Source organism: Chanodichthys erythropterus, chromosome 3, assembly GCF_024489055.1.
Source record: "Chanodichthys erythropterus isolate Z2021 chromosome 3, ASM2448905v1, whole genome shotgun sequence".
Lineage (NCBI taxonomy): Eukaryota > Metazoa > Chordata > Actinopteri > Cypriniformes > Xenocyprididae > Chanodichthys > Chanodichthys erythropterus.
In genome coordinates, this window is record NC_090223.1 from 8,882,940 (window position 1) to 8,908,245 (window position 25,306).

The 25,306-nt window shown below is 44.7% G+C and overlaps 2 protein-coding genes across 2 annotated transcripts in view; one reads left to right on the forward strand and one right to left on the reverse strand.

Moving 5' to 3' along the window:
* fam199x (family with sequence similarity 199, X-linked) overlaps positions 1-25,306 on the reverse strand; it is a 116,765-nt gene that overhangs the window by 86,449 nt on the left and 5,010 nt on the right. The gene's annotated exons all lie outside the window — the stretch shown is intronic.
* On the forward strand, positions 2,602-3,880 carry LOC137008344 (uncharacterized). Its single transcript, XM_067370323.1, has 2 exons — positions 2,602-2,858; positions 3,057-3,880. Exons 1-2 carry the CDS (start codon positions 2,675-2,677, stop codon positions 3,854-3,856), a joined length of 984 nt encoding a protein of 327 aa, XP_067226424.1. The 5' UTR covers positions 2,602-2,674; the 3' UTR covers positions 3,857-3,880.

Sequence of the window (25,306 nt, forward strand, 5' to 3'; positions counted from 1 at the left end):
TTCGCAACAAGTTAAAAAAAGCTTGGTGTAAATTGGATAAACCCTGTAGGAGTAGTAGTATAAAATTCATAGCCTGTTTTTTCAAAAAATTTACATTCAAACCAAAATAGCTGACTTCCTGTTGGTCGGAGCTAATGAATGTAAATTAGAAAATTGTCCGGCTTGATGAGAATAATATGTGTACCGAGTTTGGTGACTGTAGGAAAAACTAACCCCCCACTTTTGTCAAAAGGTGGCGCTACTGAGCCCCTCCACCACGCCCATTTCTATGGCTTTGTCCATGTCTACTGGTTGACAATATTGATGTGTGTGTCGAGTTTCATGCAATTTGAAGCATGTTAAGAGCCTCAAAAACACTCAAGAATATTATTACAGTTTGACCTGTTGCCATGGCAACAATATTTCAAATATCAAAAATCCTGTCATAGGTCTACATCTGCTGTGTATTGACATTACACTGATGAAGTTTGAAGCAAATCAGGTAAAAATAAGAGGGTGATCTCAAAACATTTCAAAAAGTGATACACTTCCTGCTGCCAGTTGGTGGCGCTATAACTTTGACTCACAATAGTCACATCCATGTGATCAGACTCCTATAACGAACACACTCGTGAAGTTTCATAAAGATCAATATATGTATTAAGACGTTATAACACATTTCCTGTTTCCTTTTTCTCGCCATAAATTCGTTGCCTCGCCACGGCCAAACCGTTCGAGATATCAAAAATCCCCTGGCAATTTTTAATCATCAGTGTCTTGACTTCATGCTGACCGAGTTTGGTGGCGATCGGATTAATCGTCTAGGAGGAGTATATCAAATTCCAGAGCATGCGTTTTTCAAACAACCCTTAATAGCTGACTTCCTGTTGGCGTGGCGATTAACTTAGAGCGCGAAAGTTGTTCGGCCCGATGAGGTCTATATGTGTACCGAGTTTCATACTAATACGTGCAAGCATGTTTAATATATGGACCAAATTTTCAGACTTTTTTCAAGGGGGCGCTGTCGAGCCCCCCTGCCACGCCCGGGTACCAGCCTCTCCGGCGTCCTAATGGCCGCGGATTCCAATGTGTGTGCCAATTTTCAAGAGTTTTTGAGCATGTTAAGGCCCCCAAAAAGCCCCGGAAGACGAAAAAAAAAAAAAAAAAAAAAAAAAAAAAAAAAATAATAATAATAATCCTTAGAAGAACAAGAGGGCCCTGCGCGAATTTTCGCTTGGGCCCTAAATATAGCTGCAAGCAGCAATTACGGGGCCAAGCACAAAAACGGCACAAGAAGCCAGCCAACATGGCCGTGAGCATCAGACCAACAGCAGCAGTGAGCAATTAGAAAAAAAAGTTATTAGCATTTTTGTCAAGTTTGTTATAACTTTTGAGCACGAGGTGGCGCTGGTCCGAAACTTCTCAGGCTGCTTCAGGGCATTGTCCTGATGACCCATACCAAATTAATGAATTTTGGTCAAACCCATCAGAAGTTATAAGCAAAAATAGCCATTTTTCATATCTCCACTCCAGTAGGTGGCGCTGCGCCGAAACACTGTATGATGCCTCAGGTCATGCTTGTGATGACACGTACCAAGTTTGGTCTGAATATGTCGAAGCATTGTAGAGATACAGCTTCAAGAGTAATTTTTGCATCATCTCTCAAATTCTTTGCTCCGGTATACGAAAACGGTTTGACTTATCAACTTGAAATCCATAACTTTTTGTCGGCATGGTCTGAAGATGATACGGTTCAATTTTGGTGAAAATCGGAGCAAAGGTCTAGGAGGAGTTTGAAAAAGTAGGTTTTTAAAGAAAAACAATATGGCGGACAGGAAGTTCAGCTGAATATGGCAAATTTGATATCTATGTTTTCAGCATGACCCAAGGAATCTATTGAGACCAGTTTCATTACAATCGGTAGATATAATCAAAAGTTATTAGCATTTTTGTCAATTTTGTTATAACTTTTGACCACAAGGTGGTGCTGGTCCGAAACTTCTCAGGCTCCTTCAGGGCATTGTCCTGATGAACCATACCAAATTTATGAATTTTGGTCAAACCCATCAGAAGTTATAAGCAAAAATGGCATTTTTAATATCTCCACTCCAGTAGGTGGCGCTGCGCCGAAACAGAGTATGCTGCCTCAGGTCATGCTTGTGAAGACACATACCAAGTTTGGTCTGAATATGTCAAAGCACTGAAGAGATACAGCTTCAAGAGTCGTTTTTGCATCATGCCTCAAATTCTTTGCTCCGGTATACGAAAACGGTTTGACTTATCGACTTGAAATCCATAACTTTTTGTCGGCATGGTCTGAAGATGACACGGTTCAATTTCGGTGAAAATTGGAGCAACGGTCTAGGAGGAGTTCGAAAAAGTAGGTTTTGAAGAAAAACAATATGGCGGACAGGAAGTTTAGCTGACTATAGCAAATGTGATATCTATGTTCTCAGCATGACCCAAGGAATCTACTGAGACCAGTTTCATTACAATTGGTGAATACAGTCAAAAGTTATTAGCATTTTTGTAAATTTTGTTATAACTTTTGACCACAAGGAGGCGCTGTGCCGAAACTTCTCAGGCTCCTTCAGGGCATTGTGCTGATGACCCATACCAAGTTTTGTAAAGATACGTTAATGCGTTCGTAAAATACAGCATTTTAGCACAAAATTCAAAATGGCCGACGGCCAAAATGACCAAAACCAAAATTTATGATTTTTGGACAAACCCATCAGAAGTTATAAGCAAAAATACCAATTTTTCATATCTCCGCACCAGTAGGTGGCGCTGCGCCGAAACACTGCATGGTACCTCAGGTCATGCTTGTGATGACATCACGGGAACCGCGCTCCAGTGGTTCGAGTCTTACCTCTCAGGTAGGTCCTTCAGGGTATCTTGGAGAGGTGAGGTGTCCAAGTCACATCATCTTGCTACTGGGGTACCTCAGGGCTCTGTGCTTGGTCCACTTCTTTTCTCCATCTACACGTCATCACTAGGATCGGTCATTCAGGATCATGGTTTCTCCTACCACTGTTATGCTGATGACACACAACTCTACCTCTCATTCCAACCAGATGATCCGACGGTTGCTGGTCGCATCACAGCCTGCCTGACAGCCATTTCTGCCTGGATGAAGGACCACCACCTCCAACTCAACCTTGCAAAAACGGAACTGCTTGTGATCGGTGCAAACCCAACACTTCATCACAACCTTTCAGTTCAACTTGGGTCTTCAACCATCACTCCTTCCAGGACAGCCAGAAACCTTGGAGTGGTGATGGATGATGGTCTAACCTTCACAGATCATGTTGCAGCAACGACCCGGTCCTGCAGATTTGCCTTGTACAACATCAGGAAGATTAGACCCTTCCTATCTGAACATTCCACACAAATTCTTGTCCAAGCTCTTGTTCTGTCCAGACTGGACTACTGTAATGCTCTCTTGGCTGGCCTTCCAGCATGCACTATCAAGCCTCTACAACTGATCCAAAATGCTGCAGCAAGACTGGTCTTCAACGAACCGAAGAGAGCGCACGTCACTCCTCTCTTCATCAGTCTGCACTGGCTGCCAGTAGCTGCTCGCATCCAATTCAAGGCTCTGATGTTTGCTTACAGAACGACAGCTGGCTCTGCACCGCTATACCTTAACTCACTACTTCAGACTTACGCGCCCTCCAGAAACCTGCGTTCTGCAAGTGAACGGCGCCTTGTGGTGCCATCACATAGGGGCACAAAATCACTCTCACGGACCTTCTCCGGGACTGTTCCTGGCTGGTGGAATGACCTACCACGCTCTATCCGAGCAGCCGAGTCTCTAGCCATTTTCAAAAAAATGCTAAAGACGTATCTTTTTCGTCAGCACTTGACCCAGTAGTAGTAGCACTTACATTGACTAATATTCTTCTCCTATCTGTGTATTTATTTATTTAAAAAAAAAAAAAAAAAAAAAATTTCGCTATGAGCACTTTACTGACATAACTGTGACTTCACTCAGCACTTACATACTGTTGTTCTCATGTTGATTTAATTGATTCTACTACTCTCATTTGTAAGTCGCTTTGGATAAAAGCGTCTGCTAAATGACTAAATGTAAATGTATGTACCAAGTTTGGTCTGAATACGATAAAGCGTTGCGGAGATACAGCCTTACTTCTGTTTTCGCAAGCACTACGTACAATTCGTTCGTTAGTTTTTCGAAAACGGTTTGAGGAATCAACTTGAATTCCATAACTTTTTGTCAGCATGGTGTGAAGATGATCTGATTCAATTTTCATGAAAATCGGAGTAATGGCCTAGGAGGAGTTCGAAAAAGTAAGTTTTTCAGAAAATTCAAAATGGCGGGAACATTTTCATGACGGAAAATGACGTCATAGGGTGCGATCGATTCGTCTTGACCCAAGGAATCAGAGGAAAAAAGAGTTTTGTTTCTAGCCCTTACGGTTCAAAAGTTATTAACATAAACATAAGTGCAACTTTGGACAGCTGGTGGCGCTAGAGGGATTGAGTTAGAGACTCCAAATTGGCTATGGTCATAGATCAGACTGTCCTCTAACTGTGTGCCAAATTTCATAACTTTCCCGCAAGCGGTTCTATGGGTTGCCATAGACTTCAAGAGCGGAAGAAGAAGAAGAAGAAGAAGAATAAAAAAAAAAAAAAAAAAAGAACGCCAACAATAACAATAGGTGCCTCCGCACCTTCGGTGCTTGGCCCCTAAATATAGCTGCAAGCAGCAATTACGGGGCCAAGCACAAAAATGGCACAAGAAGCAAGCCAACATGGCTGGGAGCATCAGACCAACAGCAGTAGTGAGCAATTAGAAAAAAAGTTATTAGCATTTTTGTCAATTTTGTTATATCTTTTGACCACAAGGTGGCGCTGGTCCGAAACTTCTCAGGCTCCTTCAGTGCATTGTCCTGATGACCCATACCAAATTTATGAATTTTGGTCAAACCCATCAGAAGTTATAAGCAAAAATGGCATTTTTAATATCTCCACTCCAGTAGGTGGCGCTGCGCCGAAACAGAGTATGCTGCCTCAGGTCATGCTTGTGAAGACACATACCAAGTTTGGTCTGAATATGTCAAAGCACTGAAGAGATACAGCTTCAAGAGTCGTTTTTGCATCATGCCTCAAATTCTTTGCTCTGGTATACGAAAACGGTTTGACATATCGACTTGAAATCCATAACTTTTTGTCGGCATGGTCTGACGATGACACGGTTCAATTTTGGTGAAAATCGGAGCAACGGTCTAGGAGGAGTTCGAAAAAGTAGGTTTTTAAAGAAAAACAATATGGCGGACAGGAAGTTTAGCTGACTATGGCAAATTTGATATCTTTGTTCTCAGCATGACCCAAGGAATCTACTGAGACCAGTTTCATTACAATTGGTGAATACAGTCAAAAGTTATTAACATTTTTGTAAATTTTTTTATAACTTTTGACCACAAGGAGGCGCTGTGCCGAAACTTCTCAGGCTCCTTCAGGGCATTGTGCTGATGACCCATACCAAGTTTTGTAAAGATACGTTAATGCGTTCGTAAAATACAGCATTTTAGCACAAAATTCAAAATGGCCGACGGCCAAAATGGCCGAATTGGGAAAATTGGATATCATTCGACTCGGCATGATTCCTCGAATCCAACGAGACCAAATTTATGATTTTTGGACAAACCCATCAGAAGTTATAAGCAAAAATACCCATTTTTCATATCTCCGCACCAGTAGGTGGCGCTGCGCCGAAACACTGCATGGTACCTCAGGTCATGCTTGTGATGACATGTACCAAGTTTGGTCTGAATACGATAAAGCGTTGCGGAGATACAGCCTTACTTCTGTTTTCGCAAGCACTACGTACAATTCGTTCGTGAGTTTTTCGAAAACGGTTTGAGGAATCAACTTGAATTCCATAACTTTTTGTCAGCATGGTGTGAAGATGATCTGATTCAATTTTCATGAAAATCGGAGTAACGGCCTAGGAGGAGTTCGAAAAGGTAAGTTTTTCCGAAAATTCAAAATGGCGGGAAAAATTTCATGACGGAAAATGACGTCATAGGGTGCGATCGATTCGTCTTGACCCAAGGAATCAGAGGAAAAAAGAATTTTGTTTCTAGCCCTTATGGTTCAAAAGTTATTAACATAAACATAAGTGCAACTTTGGACAGCTGGTGGCGCTAGAGGGATTGAGATAGAGACTCCAAATTTGCTGTGGACAAAGGTCAGACTGTCCTCTAACTGTGTGCCAAATTTCACAACTTTCCCGCAAGCGGTTCTATGGGTTGCCATAGACTTCAAGAGCGGAAGAAGAAGAAGAAGAATAATAATAAAAAAAAAAAAAAAGAACGCCAACAATAATAATAGGTGCCTCCGCACCTTCGGTGCTTGGCCCCTAATAATAAACGGAGCAATTCCAATAGGGTCCTCACACCATCGGTGCTCGGGCCCTAATTAAAGCTACAAGCAGCGTTGAGAGGGCCCTCGCACCCGGGCTCACCGCCACCCGTTGGCCTCAGGAAAACAGTGAACAGTGGGCGTCATGCATTTAAGTGAGTGAATACAGGAGAATTATGCCAAAGTCATTTTGAAATACCACACTTCCTGCGGCCAACAGGTGGCGCTTTCACCATAACTGAATTTTGCCATGTTGATGTCTTCAGGCCAGGACTATCATTGAACACGTGAAGTTTGAAGCAGATCGGACATTGTATGCCTGAGTTACAACAACTTCCTGTTTCTTTCGTGGCGTTAATCGCATAAATTAGCACTCAGCCAAGTGTTGCATGATTTAACGTGTCTCTAGCATGTTTGGTACTTCGTGGCATAATGAAATGTGACTCTGGTAGTGAATTACATCCTGAAGCATGCCATTTCCTGTTGCCAGCAGGTGGCGCTATGACTAACTGAATATTGTCATATAGATGTCTTTAGGCCAGGACTCTTATCACACATGTGAAGTTTGGGGCAGATCGGACATTGTATGCCTGAGTTACAGCAGCTTCCTCTTTCATGGCGAAACATCAGAATTTGTCAGGCCGCCACGGACACGCCATTCAGCGAAAACTCAAGATCTTTGAAATTTATCATCGCTAAGGTCTTGAGATTAGACTGACAACATTTGATGTTGATCTGGTTAAATCTCTATGAGGAGTTAATCACAGTATAAAATATGTCATTTCCTGTTGCCTGCAGGTGGCGCTATGACTGTAACTGAATATTGTTATGAAGATGTCTTCAGGTTAGGACTCTAATAAAGCATGTGAAGTTTGGGGCAGATCCGACATTGTTTGTCTGAGTTACAACAACTTCCTTTTTCATGGCGAAGACATCAAACTTTGTCAGGCCGCCACGGACACGCCCTTCAGTGAAAGCTCTAGATCTTCGCAATTTAACGTCACAAAGGCCTTTAGATTAGACTGACCAAAAATGACATTCATCTGATTAAATCTCTAGGAGGAGTTCGTTAAAGTACAACGTCTGGAAAATGCAAAAAACGGTGAATTAATTCAAAATATCTGACTTCCTGTTTGGTTTCGGATTTCGCTCCAAGAGAATTTTTTGTAGGTACTGGGCTGATAAATGTGTGTACCGAATTTCAAAGCCCTAGTGTAATGTAGCGAGCGGGGCTGTACGTTAGATGGCGCTATCGAGCCATTTTGCCACGCCCAATTCCGAAACCCATAACAGACGTAAATTTTCACCACTTCTGACGCGTGTGCAAAGTTTCATGAGTTTTCGAGCACGTTTAGGCCCTCTAAAATGCGATTCACTTTGGAGAAGAATAATAATAATAATAATAATAATAATAAACGGAGCAATTCCAATAGGGTCCTCACACCATCGGTGCTCGGGCCCTAATAATAAACGGAGCAATTCCAATAGGGTCCTCACACCATCGGTGCTCGGGCCCTAATAATAATAATAATAATAAACGGAGCAATTCCAATAGGGTCCTCACACCATCGGTGCTCGGGCCCTAATAATAATAATAATAATAATAATAAAAATAAATAAATAAATAAAAAAAAGAACGCCAACAATAACAATAGGTGCCTCCGCACCTTCGGTGCTTGGCCCCTAAATATAGCTGCAAGCAGCAATTCGGGGCCAAGCCCCAGAAGGGGCAGTAGTGCAATACGGAGCAGGAAGAGCAAAAACAGCAGAAATTGAATGTACATGCAAAACAGCTGGTTCAGAAGGACAGGTGGAAATGAAATGAAAATCAATAGAAGTTCAGAGAATGAACAGGGAATGAACTAAAAACACTTGTATCTCATTCAAGAGGAATAAAGATTAGTACAATGCTTATTTGGATAAAAAAGGTATCAAAATGACTCATTACACACAATTGTATAAAGGAACCCCACACGGGATTCGAACCCACGACCTCCGAGTCCAGTGTCCATTTCTCATCTCATTGCACCACTGTGCAGGTGAATGTTGGCACACCTGCCGAAGTTCATTAGTTCATGTGAAAATGAACTCAAAATGAAGAATTTTTATAAAACTGCACTGAATGTTATATTTAATAACTACTTTAGATCATTCTGCAGCTCATCATGCTGTAGCGCAATACAGAGCAGGAAGAGGAAAAACAGCAGAAAATGAACAAACATGAAACAGCTGGTTCAGAATTACGGGCGAAAATGAACTCAGAATGTACATAAGCTTAGATGAAAATGAACACAGCATGAAACAAAAAGCATTTATTTCTAATCCAAGAGGCAGTAAAGGAATCAAAACACACTATTTCATAAAACCGCTCCACCTGGGATTCGAACCCACTATCTTGGGGTGCAGAGCTCATCAGGTAACTGGCTTTACACATTGAGCTACTTGAGGATGCACATTCAACAATCTGTGGAAGAGAACTTTTAGTGTAAGAAAGAATTTACAAAAAAGCATTACTTAGCATGCTAACCATATTAGCATGCTAAGCTAACTTAATGCTAATGAAGCTCATGGTTAACTTGATAGCTGAAGAGCCACATTAAAGAGAATGACAACTGGTTAGCATGCTAAGCAATTAGCATGCTAAGCTAACTAGCATAAGACAACAAACACAAGCAAGGTCACATTCAGAGATGAATATCTTGGGAATGGTAGCGAATATCAAAAATCCGTTCAGTCATTTCTGTGCGGCTCGGTCCAAAGATCACCTGAGCTGATTTTGGACACAATTGGACAAAAATTGTAGGAGGAGTAGTGAAAAAATGGAATACTGTACTTTTCAAAATGGCCACTACTGTACTGGGTGGAGTCTTAATGTAAGATATTGAGTGTGATCAGTATGAAGAGAGGAATCAGTTGTATTGACATTCATTTTTCTGGAACAAAGGGTTCAAAAGTTATAACCTTTACAAAAGTGAATATTTGAACTGGTGGTGGCGCTATAGACTTAGTAATTAAAAGTAATTTGACCAACTTTGGAGTATCTAGGACTATCACTACAAGCATGCCAAATTTGATAATTTTCCTTCTTATGGTTCATTGATTACCATACAGGGGGAAGAAGAATAACTACGAATTTGGACATAAAGGAATTGCATGTGATAGCTTCAGATTAGACCAGTTTTAGGCAGAATGCCTAGAACAGACACAAGTTCTGCATCTTTTCCTGCCACAGTACCTCATGCGGTCTGGGCATGTGTCACACTGAGTTTCGAACCCACGATGCAGAGCATTCGGGATCCGTGGCGTAACACATTGAGCTAATCAGCCATGCAAGTTCATCAGTATGCTAAGCAGAGGTTTCAGTGTGAGAAAGAGTTCACAAAAAAAAAAGCTTCATAGCATGTTAACCATATTAGTATGCAAAGTGATTTAATGCCAACTAAGTTTTGGTTAACCTGTTGACTGAAGACCACATTAGAAAGAATAGCAATAGTTTAGCATGCTAAGCAATTACTGTGCTAAGCTAACTAGTATAAGACAACAAACACAAGCAAGGTCACATTCAGAGATGAATATCTCGGGAATGGTAGCGAATATCAAAAATCCGTTCAGTCATTTCTGTGCGGCTCGGTCCAAAGATCATCTGAGCTGATTTTGGACAAAATTGACCAAAATTTGTGGGAGTAGCAGCGAAAAAACTGTTTTTGATTTAATTCAATATGGCAGACAGGTACATTTAAGGAAAATGACAAATGACACATTGTCGGAATCGGCATAAACCAGGGAATAAAATGACAAAGCAGACAAATTTTGGATAATGTTTTCAAAAGTTATAAGCAATTTTGCAAAAATCATTATATCTGTGGAACACTAGGTGGCGCTGTGCTGAAACTTCTCATGTACCTTCAGGACACTCTGATGGTCATATGTACCAAATTTTATGATGATATGTCAAATTGTTAAAAAGTTATTGCAATTTATGACAAAATTCAAAATGGCGGACACGTGGTTCATCCGATGTTGACGAATTTGATATCCTCGGATTCGGCATGGCACAGGGAATCCATAGACACCAAGATCTTGTAAATAAAGTGTTCAAAAGTTATTGGCCAAAATAGCCATTTTTCAGATCTCATGACCTGTAGGTGGCGCTGTTCCCAAATTTGGCATGGAACCTCAGATCATGGTCTTGATCAAGTGTACCAATTTTAGTTTTGATTGCTCAAAGTTTGGCCGAGATACAGCCTCTATAGCAATTTTGGGTCAACCTCGTTAACTTCGTGGCATCATAACTTTTGAACAAAGATGAATAAAAAAAATCTGTTCAGTCATTTCTGTGCGGCTCAGACCAAAGATCACCTGATCAAAGTTTGGACAAAATTGGACAAATTTTGAAGGAGGAGAAGCGAAAAAAACAAATACTGTACTTTTCAAAATGGCCGCTACTGTAATGGGTGGAGACTTAATGTAAGAAGTTGAATAGCATCAGCATGAAGAGACGAATCAGATGAACTAAATTTAATTTTTCTATGACAAACAGTTCAAATGTTAAAACCGTTAGAATGTTGAAATTTTGAACTGGTGGTGGCGCTATAGAGTTGGTTCTAGAGACTCCAAATTTGGTCCAATCACTATTCATGAGCATCTCTAAGACTGTGCCAAATTTCATCATTTTCTCATGTTCCGTTGATAGGGCTGCCATAGACTCCCATTCGGGAGGAAGAATAATAATAATAAAAGGGAAAACGTACAATTACAATAGGGGCTACAGCCCCTTTGGGGCTTGGCCCCTAATAAACGGAGCAATTCCAATAGGGTCCTCACACCATCGGTGCTCGGGCCCTAAATATAGCTGCGAGCAGCGATGGCGGGCCCAAGCCCGGTGGCACCGCCACCCCGGTGGCTTCAGGGCAACTGTGCACAGCGGGCAATAGGCACTTAAAACGGTTAAACATCAAAGGACTATGTCAAATTCACTCCACATTTACTGCACTACAAGGTGCCGCTATAGAGCCCCTCCTCCCTGCCCATTTTCAAAGGATTACATGTGCCAAGTTTTAACATTATTCTGATGAATTTTGAAGCAAATCAGGTAAAAATAAGAGGGTGATCTCAATGTATGCTGAAAGTGACACATTTTCTGCCTCCAGTTGGTGGCGCTATGACTTTGAATCACAATAGTCAAATCCATGTGATCAGCCTTGTACAACGAAGACTAAGCCAAAGTTTCATCAAAATCAATTAATGTATGCAGAAGTTATAACACTTTGTTGCCCTTTTCTTGCCATAAATTCGTTGCCTCGCCACGGCCAAACCGTTTGAGATATCCAAAATCCGTTTGCAATTAAACAACTTCAATGTGTTAGCAACAAGTTAAAAAAAGCTTGGTGTAAATTGGATAAACCCTGTAGGAGTAGTAGTATAAAATTCATAGCCTGTTTTTTCAAAAAATTAACATTCAAACAAAAATAGCCGACTTCCTGTTGGTCGGAGCTAATGAATGTAAATTAGAAAATTGTCCGGCTTGATGAGATCAATATGTGTACAGAGTTTGGTGACTGTAGGAAAAACTAACCCCCCCCCACTTTTGTCAAAAGGTGGCGCTACTGAGCCCCTCCACCACGCCCATTTCTATGGCTTTGTCCATGTCTACTGGTTGACAATATTGATGTGTGTGTTGAGTTTCATGCAATTTGAAGCATGTTAAGAGCCTCAAAAACACTCAAGAATATTATTAAAGTTTGATGTGTTGCCATGGCAACAATATTTCAAATATCAAAAATCCTGTCATAGGTCTACATCGGCTGTGTATTGACATTACACTGATGAAGTTTGAAGCAAATCAGGTAAAAATAAGAGGGTGATCTCAAAACATTTCAAAAAGTGATACACTTCCTGCTGCCAGTTGGTGGCGCTATAACTTTGACTCACAATAGTCACATCCATGTGATCAGACTCCTATAACGAACACACTCGTGAAGTTTCATAAAGATCAATATATGTATTAAGACGTTATAACACATTTCCTGTTTCCTTTTTCTCGCCATAAATTCGTTGCCTCGCCACGGCCAAACCGTTCGAGATATCAAAAATCCCCTGGCAATTTTTAATCATCAGTGTCTTGACTTCATGCTGACCGAGTTTGGTGGCGATCGGATTAATCGTCTAGGAGGAGTATATCAAATTCCAGAGCATGCGTTTTTCAAACAACCCTTAATAGCTGACTTCCTGTTGGCGTGGCGATTAACTTAGAGCGCGAAAGTTGTTCGGCCCGATGAGGTCTATATGTGTACCGAGTTTCATACTAATACGTGCAAGCATGTTTAATATATGGACCAAATTTTCAGACTTTTTTCAAGGGGGGCGCTGTCGAGCCCCCCTGCCACGCCCGGGTACCAGCCTCTCCGGCGTCCTAATGGCCGCGGATTCCAATGTGTGTGCCAATTTTCAAGAGTTTTTGAGCATGTTAAGGCCCCCAAAAATCCCCGGAAGACGGAAAAAAAAAATAATAATAATCCTTAGAAGAACAAGAGGGCCCTGCGCGAATTTTCGCTTGGGCCCTAATAATAATCCTTAGAAGAACAAGAGGGCCCTGCGCGAATTTTCGCTTGGGCCCTAAAAAATAAAATAAAAATATAGCTGCGAGCAGCGATGACGGGCCAAAGCCCAGTGGCACCGCCACCCTGGTTGCTTCAGGTCAGCTGTGCATGGCAGGCAATGTGCATTTAAAACAATTAAACATAAAAGGACTATATCAATTTCAAACCACATTCACTGCAGTGGCTGATGCTCCTATGATGACAAACCACAAAAGCCACATGCATGAGATCGTTTAAATTGAGAGGACTTTCATGTCACAGAATGTTATAAGTCTATTTCAAATGAGTGCAGAATATCATCATAATCTGAAATGTCTGGGTTTTTTCTCATTGCGAGTTCAGGCTGCATGATTTTAGCCCCGATTTTAGCTCGCAGACAGGTTTTGTGAAATCGCAGACAAATGCCCGAAATCACAGGCAAATCAAAAATCAAAACCATTTCCTCCTCCATATTCTTCTTTTTTTTCTCTTGTTTTCGCTGCAAATCAGCACACAGGCCATTCGTATTGCAAGCTTCTTGCGGGTTACCGTTTTTAATAATAAACCCAGTCTCACTTGAGAACTCCGGCCTTGCATACGTGATATTGTGTTGTTTCCTTGTCACATCTCCCGTGTGTTTGGTTGTGAAACGTAGTTTGAGTGCCAGACAGATGTGTCGGCGATACTTCCTATTCTAAATTCATGCAGTGTGAAACCTTCTGTCGCCGATCCATCATGCATTTTGAACACAACAGCGACTGAATTGAAAGCGAAAGTAATGCTGTGTGAAAAGGACAGTGACCAGACTAGTTTGAAAATCATGCAGTCTGAAGTTGGCTTCAGACAACCCCTATAAAAATTCTAGACCAAATTATATACTGTTATTTGTGCAAACTCCACAATGCTCTGAAATAACTAATCCAGCCATAATGTGAATGAGGATTATACAACATCAGCAATCACAGACACTCTTCTATTCATGTGTTTTTTGACCTCCATGAGCTGTTGTTTGTGCACCAATCGGTAACACTTTAGAATACTGATCCTTCATTAATGAATAACTACACAGGAACAAATGAGTAATGCATTATTAACACTCTAGTAACTACTATAAACTAACAATAAACTCTGATGAATGAATTAGTAAGTAATAGTGCTCAGTTGTAGGTGGTAGTTCACTATTAACTAATCAGTAACTACTGTTTTTTTCATACCTCTAAGAGAACTACTAAGAACTACTATATACAGGTTCATAATTAACATGAATGATGCATAATGTATAATTAATTCTAAAGTAAAGGCCTTGGTAAACCACTAGTAATGACTGAAGTATTACTAAATACTTAAGAAAGAATTACTAATTATTTGGATCAGTATTCTAAAGTGAAAAACATGATGACTCTCTAGTAACTACTGAAGTCACTGTAAACTTTTGATGTTTTTGTATGTTTTTGTACAGTAATTCCTTATGATATATTTGGTAACACTTAAGTAATTACTAGTGGGTTACTATGGTCTTCACTTTAGAATACTGATCCAAATAATTAGTAGTTCCTTTAGAAGGATGTAGTAACACTTGAGTAATTACTAGTGGGTTACTATGATCTTCACTTTAGAATACTGATCCAAAAAAGAAGTAGTTACTTTAGAAGTATATAGGAACTCTTAAGTTATTACTATCCAATACTTTACAAAAACCTCAAAAGTTTACAGTGACTTCAGTAGTTACTAGAGAGTTATCATGCTTTTCGCTTTAGAATACTGATCCAAATAATTAGTAATTCCTTCTTAGGTATTTGGTAATACTTCACTCATTACTAGTGGTTTACCAAAGCCTTTACTCTAGAATTAATTATACATTATTCATTATTCACATTAATTACGAACCTGTATATAGTAGTTCTTAGTAGTTCTCTGGGAGGTATGAAAAAAACAGTAGTTACTGATTAGTTAATAGTGAACTACCACCTTTAACTGAGCACTATTACTTACTAATTCATTCATCAGAGTTACCTGTTAGTTAATAGTAGTTACTAGAGTGTTAATAATGCATTACTCATTTGTTCCTGTGTAGTTATTCATTAATGAAGGATCAGTATTCTAAAGTGTTACCCACCAATCTTATGCACCAAAAGCATGCATTCATTTAATTTTAATATGTGTGGTATAAGATAAATGTTACAGATCCCTTGTTTTCCTAGACTCCATTTCCCAAGATCCTCCTGTTCTCCACACCTGCACTCACTTCCCTCGTCATCTCCCCATCATCACGGATCACCTGCACCTGGACTCTATTGTTAGCACTCCCTTTATATGACACTCACTCCCTTCACTCCTTGTCCGTTCTGAATGTTGTTTGATGTGTATGTTGGCGTTCCTTACCTTTGTTACATTAAAAGCATTATATAATTGTGGAAATCCGCATCTGCCTCATCTCTCTACCAGTACACGTAACAGAAGAACGGACCAAAAACGACCGGATTTTCCACAGGGAAAAAAAATAAATAAATAATGGAGACTTTCACCGGCTCCCTGGATCCAGCTCCTCCAACGCCTCTCACCCTGACAGCCAGCGATCGCCTTATCGGGCTCCTGCAGGTAGGTCGTTCGCTGGAGAGGTATGTGGAGGAGTTCGTTGAGCTCGCTTATTTGTCTGACTGGCCTGAAGCAGTTTTGATCTCCCTGTTTCTGGATGGACTAGATGATGACACCATCCGTTTTAGTGAACCCGATTATCGTTTCTCCTTAAGCGAAACCATAAATTCCATTTTATGGTTAAATGATTCCAAATTTATCGTGGATTGGGTTCAGGATGGGTGTCTGTCTCTAGTCCATCCAGAGACACGGTTGGCCGGGCCAGTCAGTCAACCTCCGGCTTCCTCTGCATACCTTTCCAGCGAACTCCCTGCCTGCGCCACACGGAACCTACATTCCTCAACTGGGTCCCGTAAGCGGAGGAGGAGGAAGCAAGCCGCTCCAGTGTCTCCAGAGCCCGCTCCAGTATCTCCAGAGCCCGCTCCAGTATCTCCAGAGCCCGCTCCAGTATCTCCAGAGCCCGCTCCAGTATCTTCAGAGCCCGCTCCCGTCCCTACGGGGATTCTAATTGTGTTTGAGGGCATGGATTGGCCCTCTGCTCCAGTCTCCGCAGAGCCAAGTTCTCCAGTCTCCGCCGCCGAGCAAGGTTCTCCAGTCTCCGCCGCCGGGCAAGGTTCTCCAGTCTCCGCCGCCGGGCAAGGTTCTCCAGTCTCCGCCGCCGGGCAAGGTTCTCCAGTCTCCGCCGCCGGGCAAGGTTCTCCAGTCTCCGCCGCCGGGCAAGGTTCTCCAGTCTCCGCCGCCGGGCAAGGTTCTCCAGTCTCCGCCGCCGAGCCAGGTTCTCCAGTCTCCGCCGCCGAGCCAGGTTCTCCAGTCTCCGCCGCCGAGCCAGGTTCTCCAGTCTCCGCCGCCGAGCCAGGTTCTCCAGTCTCCGCCGCCGAGCCAGGTTCTCCAGTCTCCGCCGCCGAGCCAGGTTCTCCTGTCTCCGCCGCCGGGAAAGGTTCTCCTGTCTCCGCCGCCGGGCAAGGTTCTCCAGTCTCCGCCGCCGGGCAAGGTTCTCCAGTCTCCGCCGCCGGGCAAGGTTCTCCAGTCTCCGCCGCCGGGCAAGGTTCTCCAGTCTCCGCCGCCGGGCAAGGTTCTCCAGTCTCCGCCGCCGGGCAAGGTTCTCCAGTCTCCGCCGCCGAGCAAGGTTCTCCAGTCTCCGCCGCCGAGCCAGGTTCTCCAGTCTCCGCCGCCGAGCCAGGTTCTCCAGTCTCCGCCGCCGAGCAAGGTTCTCCAGTCTCCGCCGCCGAGCCAGGTTCTCCAGTCTCCGCCGCCGAGCAAGGTTCTCCAGTCTCCGCCGCCGAGCAAGGTTCTCCAGTCTCCGCCGCCGAGCTAGGTTCTCCAGTCTCCGCCGCCGAGCAAGGTTCTCCAGTCTCCGCCGCCGAGCAAGGTTCTCCAGTCTCCGCCGCCGAGCAAGGTTCTCCAGTCTCCGCCGCCGAGCCAGGTTCTCCAGTCTCCGCCGCCGAGCAAGGTTCTCCAGTCTCCGCCGCCGAGCAAGGTTCTCCAGTCTCCGCCGCCGAGCAAGGTTCTCCAGTCTCCGCCGCCGAGCAAGGTTCTCCAGTCTCCGCCGCCGAGCAAGGTTCTCCAGTCTCCGCCGCCGAGCAAGGTTCTCCAGTCTCCGCCGCCGAGCAAGGTTCTCCAGTCTCCGCCGCCGAGCAAGGTTCTCCAGTCTCCGCCGCCGAGCAAGGTTCTCCAGTCGCCGCCGCCGAGCAAGGTTCTCCAGTCGCCGCCGCCGAGCAAGGTTCTCCAGTCTCCGCCGCCGAGCAAGGTTCTCCAGTCGCCGCCGCCGAGCAAGGTTCTCCAGTCGCCGCCGCCGAGCAAGGTTCTCCAGCCGCCGCCGCCGAGCAAGGTTCTCCAGCCGCCGCCGCCGAGCAAGGTTCTCCAGCCGCCGCCGCCGAGCAAGGTTCTCCAGCCGCCGCCGCCGAGCCCTCAGCTCCAGCCGCCGCCGCCGAGCCCTCAGCTCCAGCCGCCGCCGCCGAGCCCTCAGCTCCAGCCGCCGCCTACGAGCCCTCAGCTCCAGCCGCCGCCTACGAGCCCTCAGCTCCAGCCGCCGCCTACGAGCCCTCAGCTCCAGCCTCCGCCGCCTACGAGCCCTCAGCTCCAGCCTCCGCCGCCTACGAGCCCTCAGCTCCAGCCTCCGCCGCCTACGAGCCCTCAGCTCCAGCCTCCGCCGCCTACGAGCCCTCAGCTCCAGCCTCCGCCGCCTACGAGCCCTCAGCTCCAGCCTCCGCCGCCTACGAGCCCTCAGCTCCAGCCTCCGCCGCCTACGAGCCCTCAGCTCCAGCCTCCGCCGCCTACGAGCCCTCAGCTCCAGCCGCCGCCTACGAGCCCTCAGCTCCAGCCGCCGCCTACGAGCCCTCAGCTCCAGCCGCCGCCTACGAGCCCTCAGCTCCAGCCGCCGCCTACGAGCCCTCAGCTCCAGCCGCCGCCTACGAGCCCTCAGCTCCAGCCGCCGCCTACGAGCCCTCAGCTCCAGCCGCCGCCTACGAGCCCTCAGCTCCAGCCGCCGCCTACGAGCCCTCAGCTCCAGCCGCCGCCTACGAGCCCTCAGCTCCAGCCGCCGCCTACGAGCCCTCAGCTCCAGCCGCCGCCTACGAGCCCTCAGCTCCAGCCGCCGCCTACGAGCCCTCAGCTCCAGCCGCCGCCTACGAGCCCTCAGCTCCAGCCGCCGCCTACGAGCCCTCAGCTCCAGCCGCCGCCTACGAGCCCTCAGCTCCAGCCGCCGCCTACGAGCCCTCAGCTCCAGCCGCCGCCTACGAGCCCTCAGCTCCAGCCGCCGCCATCGAGACCTCAGCGCCAGCCGCCGCCTACGAGCCCTCAGCTCCAGCCGCCGCCTACGAGCCCTCAGCTCCAGCCGCCGCCTACGAGCCCTCAGCTCCAGCCGCCGCCTACGAGCCCTCAGCTCCAGCCGCCGCCTACGAGCCCTCAGCTCCAGCCGCCGCCTACGAGCCCTCAGCTCCAGCCGCCGCCTACGAGCCCTCAGCTCCAGCCGCCGCCTACGAGCCCTCAGCTCCAGCCGCCGCCTACGAGCCCTCAGCTCCAGCCGCCGCCTACGAGCCCTCAGCTCCAGCCGCCGCCTACGAGCCCTCAGCTCCAGCCGCCGCCTACGAGCCCTCAGCTCCAGCCGCCGCCTACGAGCCCTCAGCTCCAGCCGCCGCCTACGAGCCCTCAGCTCCAGCCGCCGCCTACGAGCCCTCAGCTCCAGCCGCCGCCTACGAGCCCTCAGCTCCAGCCGCCGCCTACGAGCCCTCAGCTCCAGCCGCCGCCTACGAGCCCTCAGCTCCAGCCGCCGCCTACGAGCCCTCAGCTCCAGCCGCCGCCTACGAGCCCTCAGCTCCAGCCGCCGCCTACGAGCCCTCAGCTCCAGCCGCCGCCGCCGAGCCCTCAGCTCCAGCCGCCGCCGCCGAGCCAGCCGCTCCAGCCGCCGCCGCCGCCGCCGAACCAACTGCTCCTATGAACTGTGTTTTTGAACCCTCCAGCCCAAAGACTGTTTCCCCTCCCTGCCTCCCTCTCCCGCCTCCGTCCATATGTCTCAGCACTGTACCTCCACCTCAAGCCCCTTCGCCCAGATCTCCACCTCGGACCTCTGGGCGATTACCTACACCCTGGCTCCAACCTCCCTCGTCTCCACCATGGCCCATCAGTCCACTAGTCTCACCAGTCTCCATCCTGCCCCCGTTCACACCTTGTTCCTTCGTCGGCCTGCCCTCACTTCTGGACTGCACTCCTCCGTCTCTGCTCCGTCCCTCCGTCCCTCAGTTCCAGTTGGCCTCCGCACTCTCCCCGGTGTTCACTTTGTTGTATGTCGTCTGCCTTCTACTGCGGCCTTCTGGAGCCCCGGCTGCGCTTCGGTCGGCGGAGCCGTGGATTCCGCCATCTCCCGCCGGTCCTTCAGCGCCGCCTGGGCTCGACGGCTTCAAGGTTTCGGCTCCTGACCTTCCATGGCTGCCTTCGGCCCCTGACCCTCCATGGCTGCCTTCGGCCCCTGACCCTCCATGGCTGCCTTCGGCCCCTGACCCTCCATGGCTGCCTTCGGCCCCTGACCCTCCATGGCTGCCTTCGGCCCCTGACCCTCCATGGCTGCCTTCGGCCCCTGACCCGCCATGGCGTTTGAGCCCACCCTGGAGACCTCCACTCCAGTCTGCTCTTCCCCCTGCTCCGGCTTGAGGTCTCCAGGGCGCCCACCCCCCTACCGGGAGGGGGAGGTACTGTTACAGATCCCTTGTTCTCCTAGACTCCATTTCCCAAGATCCTCCCGTTCTCCACACCTGCACTCACTTCCCTCGTCATCTCCCCATCATCACGGATCACCTGCACCTGGACTCTATTGTTAGCACTCCCTTTATATGACACTCACTCCCTTCACTCCTTGTCCGTTCTGAATGTTGTTTGATGTGTATGTTGGCGTTCCTTACCTTTGTTACATTAAAAGCATTATATAATTGTGGAAATCCGCATCTGCCTCATCTCTCTACCAGTACACGTAACACATACATGATATTGTGTTGTTTCCTTGTCACATCTCCCGTGTGTTTGTGAAACGTAGTTTGAGTGCCAGACAGATGTGTCGGCGATTCTTCCTATTCTAAATTCATGCAGTGTGAAACCTTCTGTCGCCGATCCATCATGCATTTTGAACACAACAGCGACTGAATTGAAAGCGAAAGTAATGCAGTGTGAAAAGGACAGTGACCAGACTAGTTTGAAAATCAAGCAGTCTGAAGACGGCTTCAGACAACCCCTATAAAAATTCTAGACCAAATTATATACTGTTATTTGTGCAAACTCCACAATGCTCTGAAATAACTAATCCGGCCATAATGTGAATGTCTGTGATTGCTGATGTTGTATAATCCTCACTCTTCTATTCATGTGTTTTTTGACCTCCAAGAGCTGTTGTTTGTGCACCAATCTTATGCACCAAAAGCATTCATTCATTTAATTTTAATATGTGTGGTATAAGATAAAAAATAAAATGGAAAATAAATAATAAATAGAGCCAAATCACAGAACCTGCAAAGACAATTTTAATGTCAGTCTCAGGTATTAATAAGGTTCATATCTTGAATTTTCTGCTGACTTATGCATGTTTATTTTAAACAGCCACTTTCATAATCATGTGAAATTTTACTGAAACAAGGTTTTTTAATAAATTTGAATTATATCAGTAAATAAATAATTCAAAAATTCTCATTGTAATTGTTAAAAATAAATAACTCAATATTTAGAAAAAAATAAGACTGTAAAGCACACATATGCATACACAGAGAGAGAAAAAGCCATGTAAAGGTGTGATTTTTTCCACAGCAATAACGGATGGGTTGAACATATGCTATAATAATATATATGTGCATTATGTAATACATTGCCTTAATAAAAAAAGGTCATGAACTTCAGCATTGTGTGATAACTGTGAAACAAACCTGGAAAGAGACGTGAAGCTTTGAGGAGATTCTTTGTGCATTCCAGTGAATTATTAATGGGATGTATTGTAAATTATATAGAGAGAACAGACCACAAATGTACACTATATGCTGTCCTTTTTCATACTATTACAGCAGTATGCAAAGAGACAAAATAAAATATTCTGGAGGATAGAAAGCAGCTGCTGAAAAGAGCTCTTGCATAGATATTTTTGTTATAACATATTACAATACCAAGCGTAATGTCATTCTCATGATGTCTGAAAATAAAACATGAAAGAAATTGACAGCTGATTCAGTCAAGCTGACAGATAAGCTTTAATTGTAGGGCAACCATATGATTTGAAACGATAAGTTTCAGTTTTTTTGAATGGAAGTTCACCAAACCGGAAGTGGAACCCGTAATTTGAAACACAGTAGGCTAGTCAGGAATAAGGCTAGTCAATAATCCTCACACTTCATGTTTTTGACCTCCCTGAGCTGTTGTTTGTGCCCCAATCTTTTGCACCAAAAGCATGCTTTTGCAGTGTGTTTTTATATTTGAATTAACCCTAATTATCAAACTAATAATATAATAATATGTTGTCAGTGGCCTACAAATTAACTGGCCTGATTAGCTGCTTCAGATGTGTTTGAGTAAGGGTTGGAAATAAACTCTTAAGCACAGTGAGTCTGCAATAAAAGGCTGTAAAACTCTGACTCTCACTTTCACTCACACAGACACACAGACACAGAGGGAGGGGGTAGGGGGACTGAGACCCTACGTCTAAGAGAGCTTAAGTGTGTGCGTAAGAATGTTTGAAAAATCCACATTTAAACCAAAATATCTGACTTCCTGTTGGTCAGAGCTAATGACTGTAAATGAGAAAGTTGTCCAATTTAATGAGAACAATAAGTGTACAGAGTTTGGTGACTGTAGGTTAAACTAAACCCCCCACTTTTGTCAAAAGGTGGCGCTGCAGAGCCCCTGCTCCCCGCCCGTTTCTAAGGCTTTGTCCATATCTACTGTATGACAATGATATGTGTGTCGAGTTTCATCCAATTTGAAGCATGTTAACGGCTTCAAAAACGCCCAAGAATATTATAAAAGTTTGACGTGTTTCCAAGGCAACTATGTTTGAGATATCACAATTCTTTTCAAAGGTGTACATCTGCCATGTTTTGACATTATTGTGTTGAAGTTTGAAGCAAATCAGATAAAAATAAGATGGTGATCTCAAAGCATTTTGAAAGTGACACACTTCCTGCTGCCAGTTGGTGGCAGTATAACTTTGAATCACAATAGTCACATCCATGTGTTCGGACTATTACAACCAACACACTTGTGAAGTTTCATAAAGATCAATCAATGTTTGCAGAAGTTATAACACATTTCCTGTTTCCTTTTTCTCGCCATAAATTCGTTGCCTCGCCACAGCCAAACCGTTCGAGATATCAAAAATCCGCTGGCAATTTTTAATCATCAATGTCTTGACTTCATGCTGACCGAGTTTGGTGGTGATCGGATTAATCGTCTAGGAGTATATCAAGTTTTTCAAACAACCCATAATAGCTGACTTCCTGTTGAGGTGACGTATAACTTAGAGTACGAAAGTTGTTCAGCCCGATAAAGTCTATATGTGTACCGAGTTTTATACTTGTATGTGCAAGCGTGTTTGATATATAGACCGCGTTTTCTGACCCAATTCAAGGGGCGCTGGCGAGCCCCTCTGCCACGCCCGGGTACCAGCTTTTCTCCGGCTGTAAAAGCAGCGGGTTCTGACCCGTGTGCAAAATTTCAAGAGTTTGAGTATGTTAAGGTCCCCAAAAACCCCAAAAACGTGAAAAAAAAAATAATAATCCTAAAGAAAACAAAAGGGCCTTCAGCCCCTTACAGGGCTTTGTCCCTAATAATCCTTAGAAGAACAAGAGGTAATTCGCTTGGGCCCTAATAAGAAACGGAGCAATTCCAATAGGGTCCTCACACCATCGGTACTCGAGCCCTAAAAAAAAAAAAAAAAAAAAAAAAACGCCAACAGATACAATAGGTGCCTCCGCACCTTCGGTGCTAGGCCCCTAATAATAATACAAAAAAAAAAGAACGCCAACGGATACAATAGGTGCCTCCGCACCTTCGGTGCTTGGCCCCTAATAATAAGCGTACGGAACGCCAACAATAACAATAGGTGCCTCCGCACCTTCGGTGCTTGGCCCCTAATAAAAAAAAAAAAGAACGCCAACAATAACAATAGGTGCCTCCGTACCTTCGTTGCTTGGCCCCTAAAAAAAAAAAAAAGACACCAACGGATACAATAGGTGCCTACGCACCTTCGGTGCTTGGCCCCTAATAATAATAATAATAAAAAAATTTTTTAAAAATCTAACGGATACAATAGGTGCCTCCACACCTTCGCAATTACAGTGCCAAGCACATAAACGGCACAAGAAGCCAGCCAACACAGCTGGGAGCATCAGACTAACACCAACAGTGAGCAATTAAAGACCTTTTGAGATCATTTTAGGCAAAAGAGCTGAAAAATAAGGAAAAAAGGGATTTACTGGTTCATCACTTTCAACCAATAGGTGGTGCTGTGTCCAAATTGTTGTGGTATGTTCAGAGTGAGGTGACAATGACACTTGCAAAGTTTGGTGTCAATATGTCAAAAAATTGCACAGATACAGCTTCAAGAGTCATTTTTGCATCATGCCTCAAATTCTTTGCTCCGTTATACAAAAACGGTTTGACTTATCGACTTGAAATCTATAACTTTTCGTCGGCATGGTCTGAAGATAACACAGTTCAATTTTGGTGAAAATCGGAACAGCGGTCTAGGAGGAGTTCGAAAAAGTAGGTTTTTAAAGAAAAACAATACAAATTTAATATCTATGTTCTCAGCATGACCCAAGGAATCTACTGAGATCAGTTTCATTACAATGGGTTAATATAGTCAAAAGTTATTAACATTTTTGTAAATTTTGTTATAACTTTTGACCACAAGGTGGCGCTGCGCTGAAACTTTTTGAGTATTGTCAGGGCATGGCACCAAAGACCCATAGTGAGTTTCGTAATGATACGCTAATGCGTTCGTAAAATACAGCATTTTAGCACAAAATTCAAAATGGCCGACGGACAAAATGGCCGATATGAGAAATATGGATGACATTCGACTCGACATGATGCCCCGAATCTAACAAGACCAAATTTATGATTTTTGGACAAACCCCTCAGAAGTTATAAGCAAAAATAGCCTTTTTTCATATCTCCAATGCAGTAGGTGGTGCTGCACCGAAACACTGCATGATGCCTCAGGTCATGCTTGTGATGACATGTACCAAGTTTGGTCTGAATACGATAAAGCATTGTGGAGATACAGCCTTATGTCTATTTTCGTAAGCACTGTGTACAATTCGTTCGCGTGTTTTACAAAAAACGGTTTGAGGAATCGACTTGAATTCCATATTTTTTTGTCTGCATGGTCTGAAGATGATCTGGTTCAATTTTCATGAAAATCAGAGTAACGGCCTAGGAGGAGTTCGAAAAAGTACGTTTTTCAGAAAATTCAAAATGGTGGAAAAATTTTCATGACGGAAAATGACGTCATAGGGTGCAATTGATTCGTCTTGACCCAAGGAATAAAAAAAAAATTTGTTTCTAACACTTACGGTTCAAAAGTTATTAGCATAAACATAAGTGCAACTTTGGACAGCTGGTGGCACTACAGGGATTGAGTTATAGAGACTCCAAATTTGCTATGGACAAAGGTCAAACTGTCCTCTAACTGTGTGCCAAATTTCACAACTTTCCCGCAAGCAGTTCTATGGGCTGTCATAGACTTCAAGAGCGGAAGAAGAAGATGAAGAAGAAGAAGAAGAAAAAAATAATAAATAAAAAAAAAGAACGCCAACGGATACAATAGGTGCCTCCGCACCTTCGGTTTAAAGCCCTTAAGTAACCTGCTTTAACTGCTCAGAGTTGACTGTCCCTTTAAAATCACGCAAATAGCTTTTCAAGCCCTGCGCGAGAAAGACGCGCTGCATCGCACACCAGACGCATTACTTTCAGTTCAAGACAGCAGTCCAAAACTGTTAAATCTAAACTAAACAGGCAAAAGCTTACTTCAAGAATGAACAAAGTGGCATCGATGAGTTTGAAGTTCGGTGTTTGAAAAAACAGAACAAACAGAAAGAGAAAGCACATTCTATAGAATTTTATATAGCTCTCTTTATGGAGCATAACTTCATTTAAGTCACTCACAACATTCCTGACTTGTCAGCCGTTATGTGCTCGCGGCACGCATTCTTCAATCTCATGCACAAATGCAGCGCGCTGTCTATCACTTCACTACAAATAAAGTGCAAAAGAAACACCATGCATGCAACGTC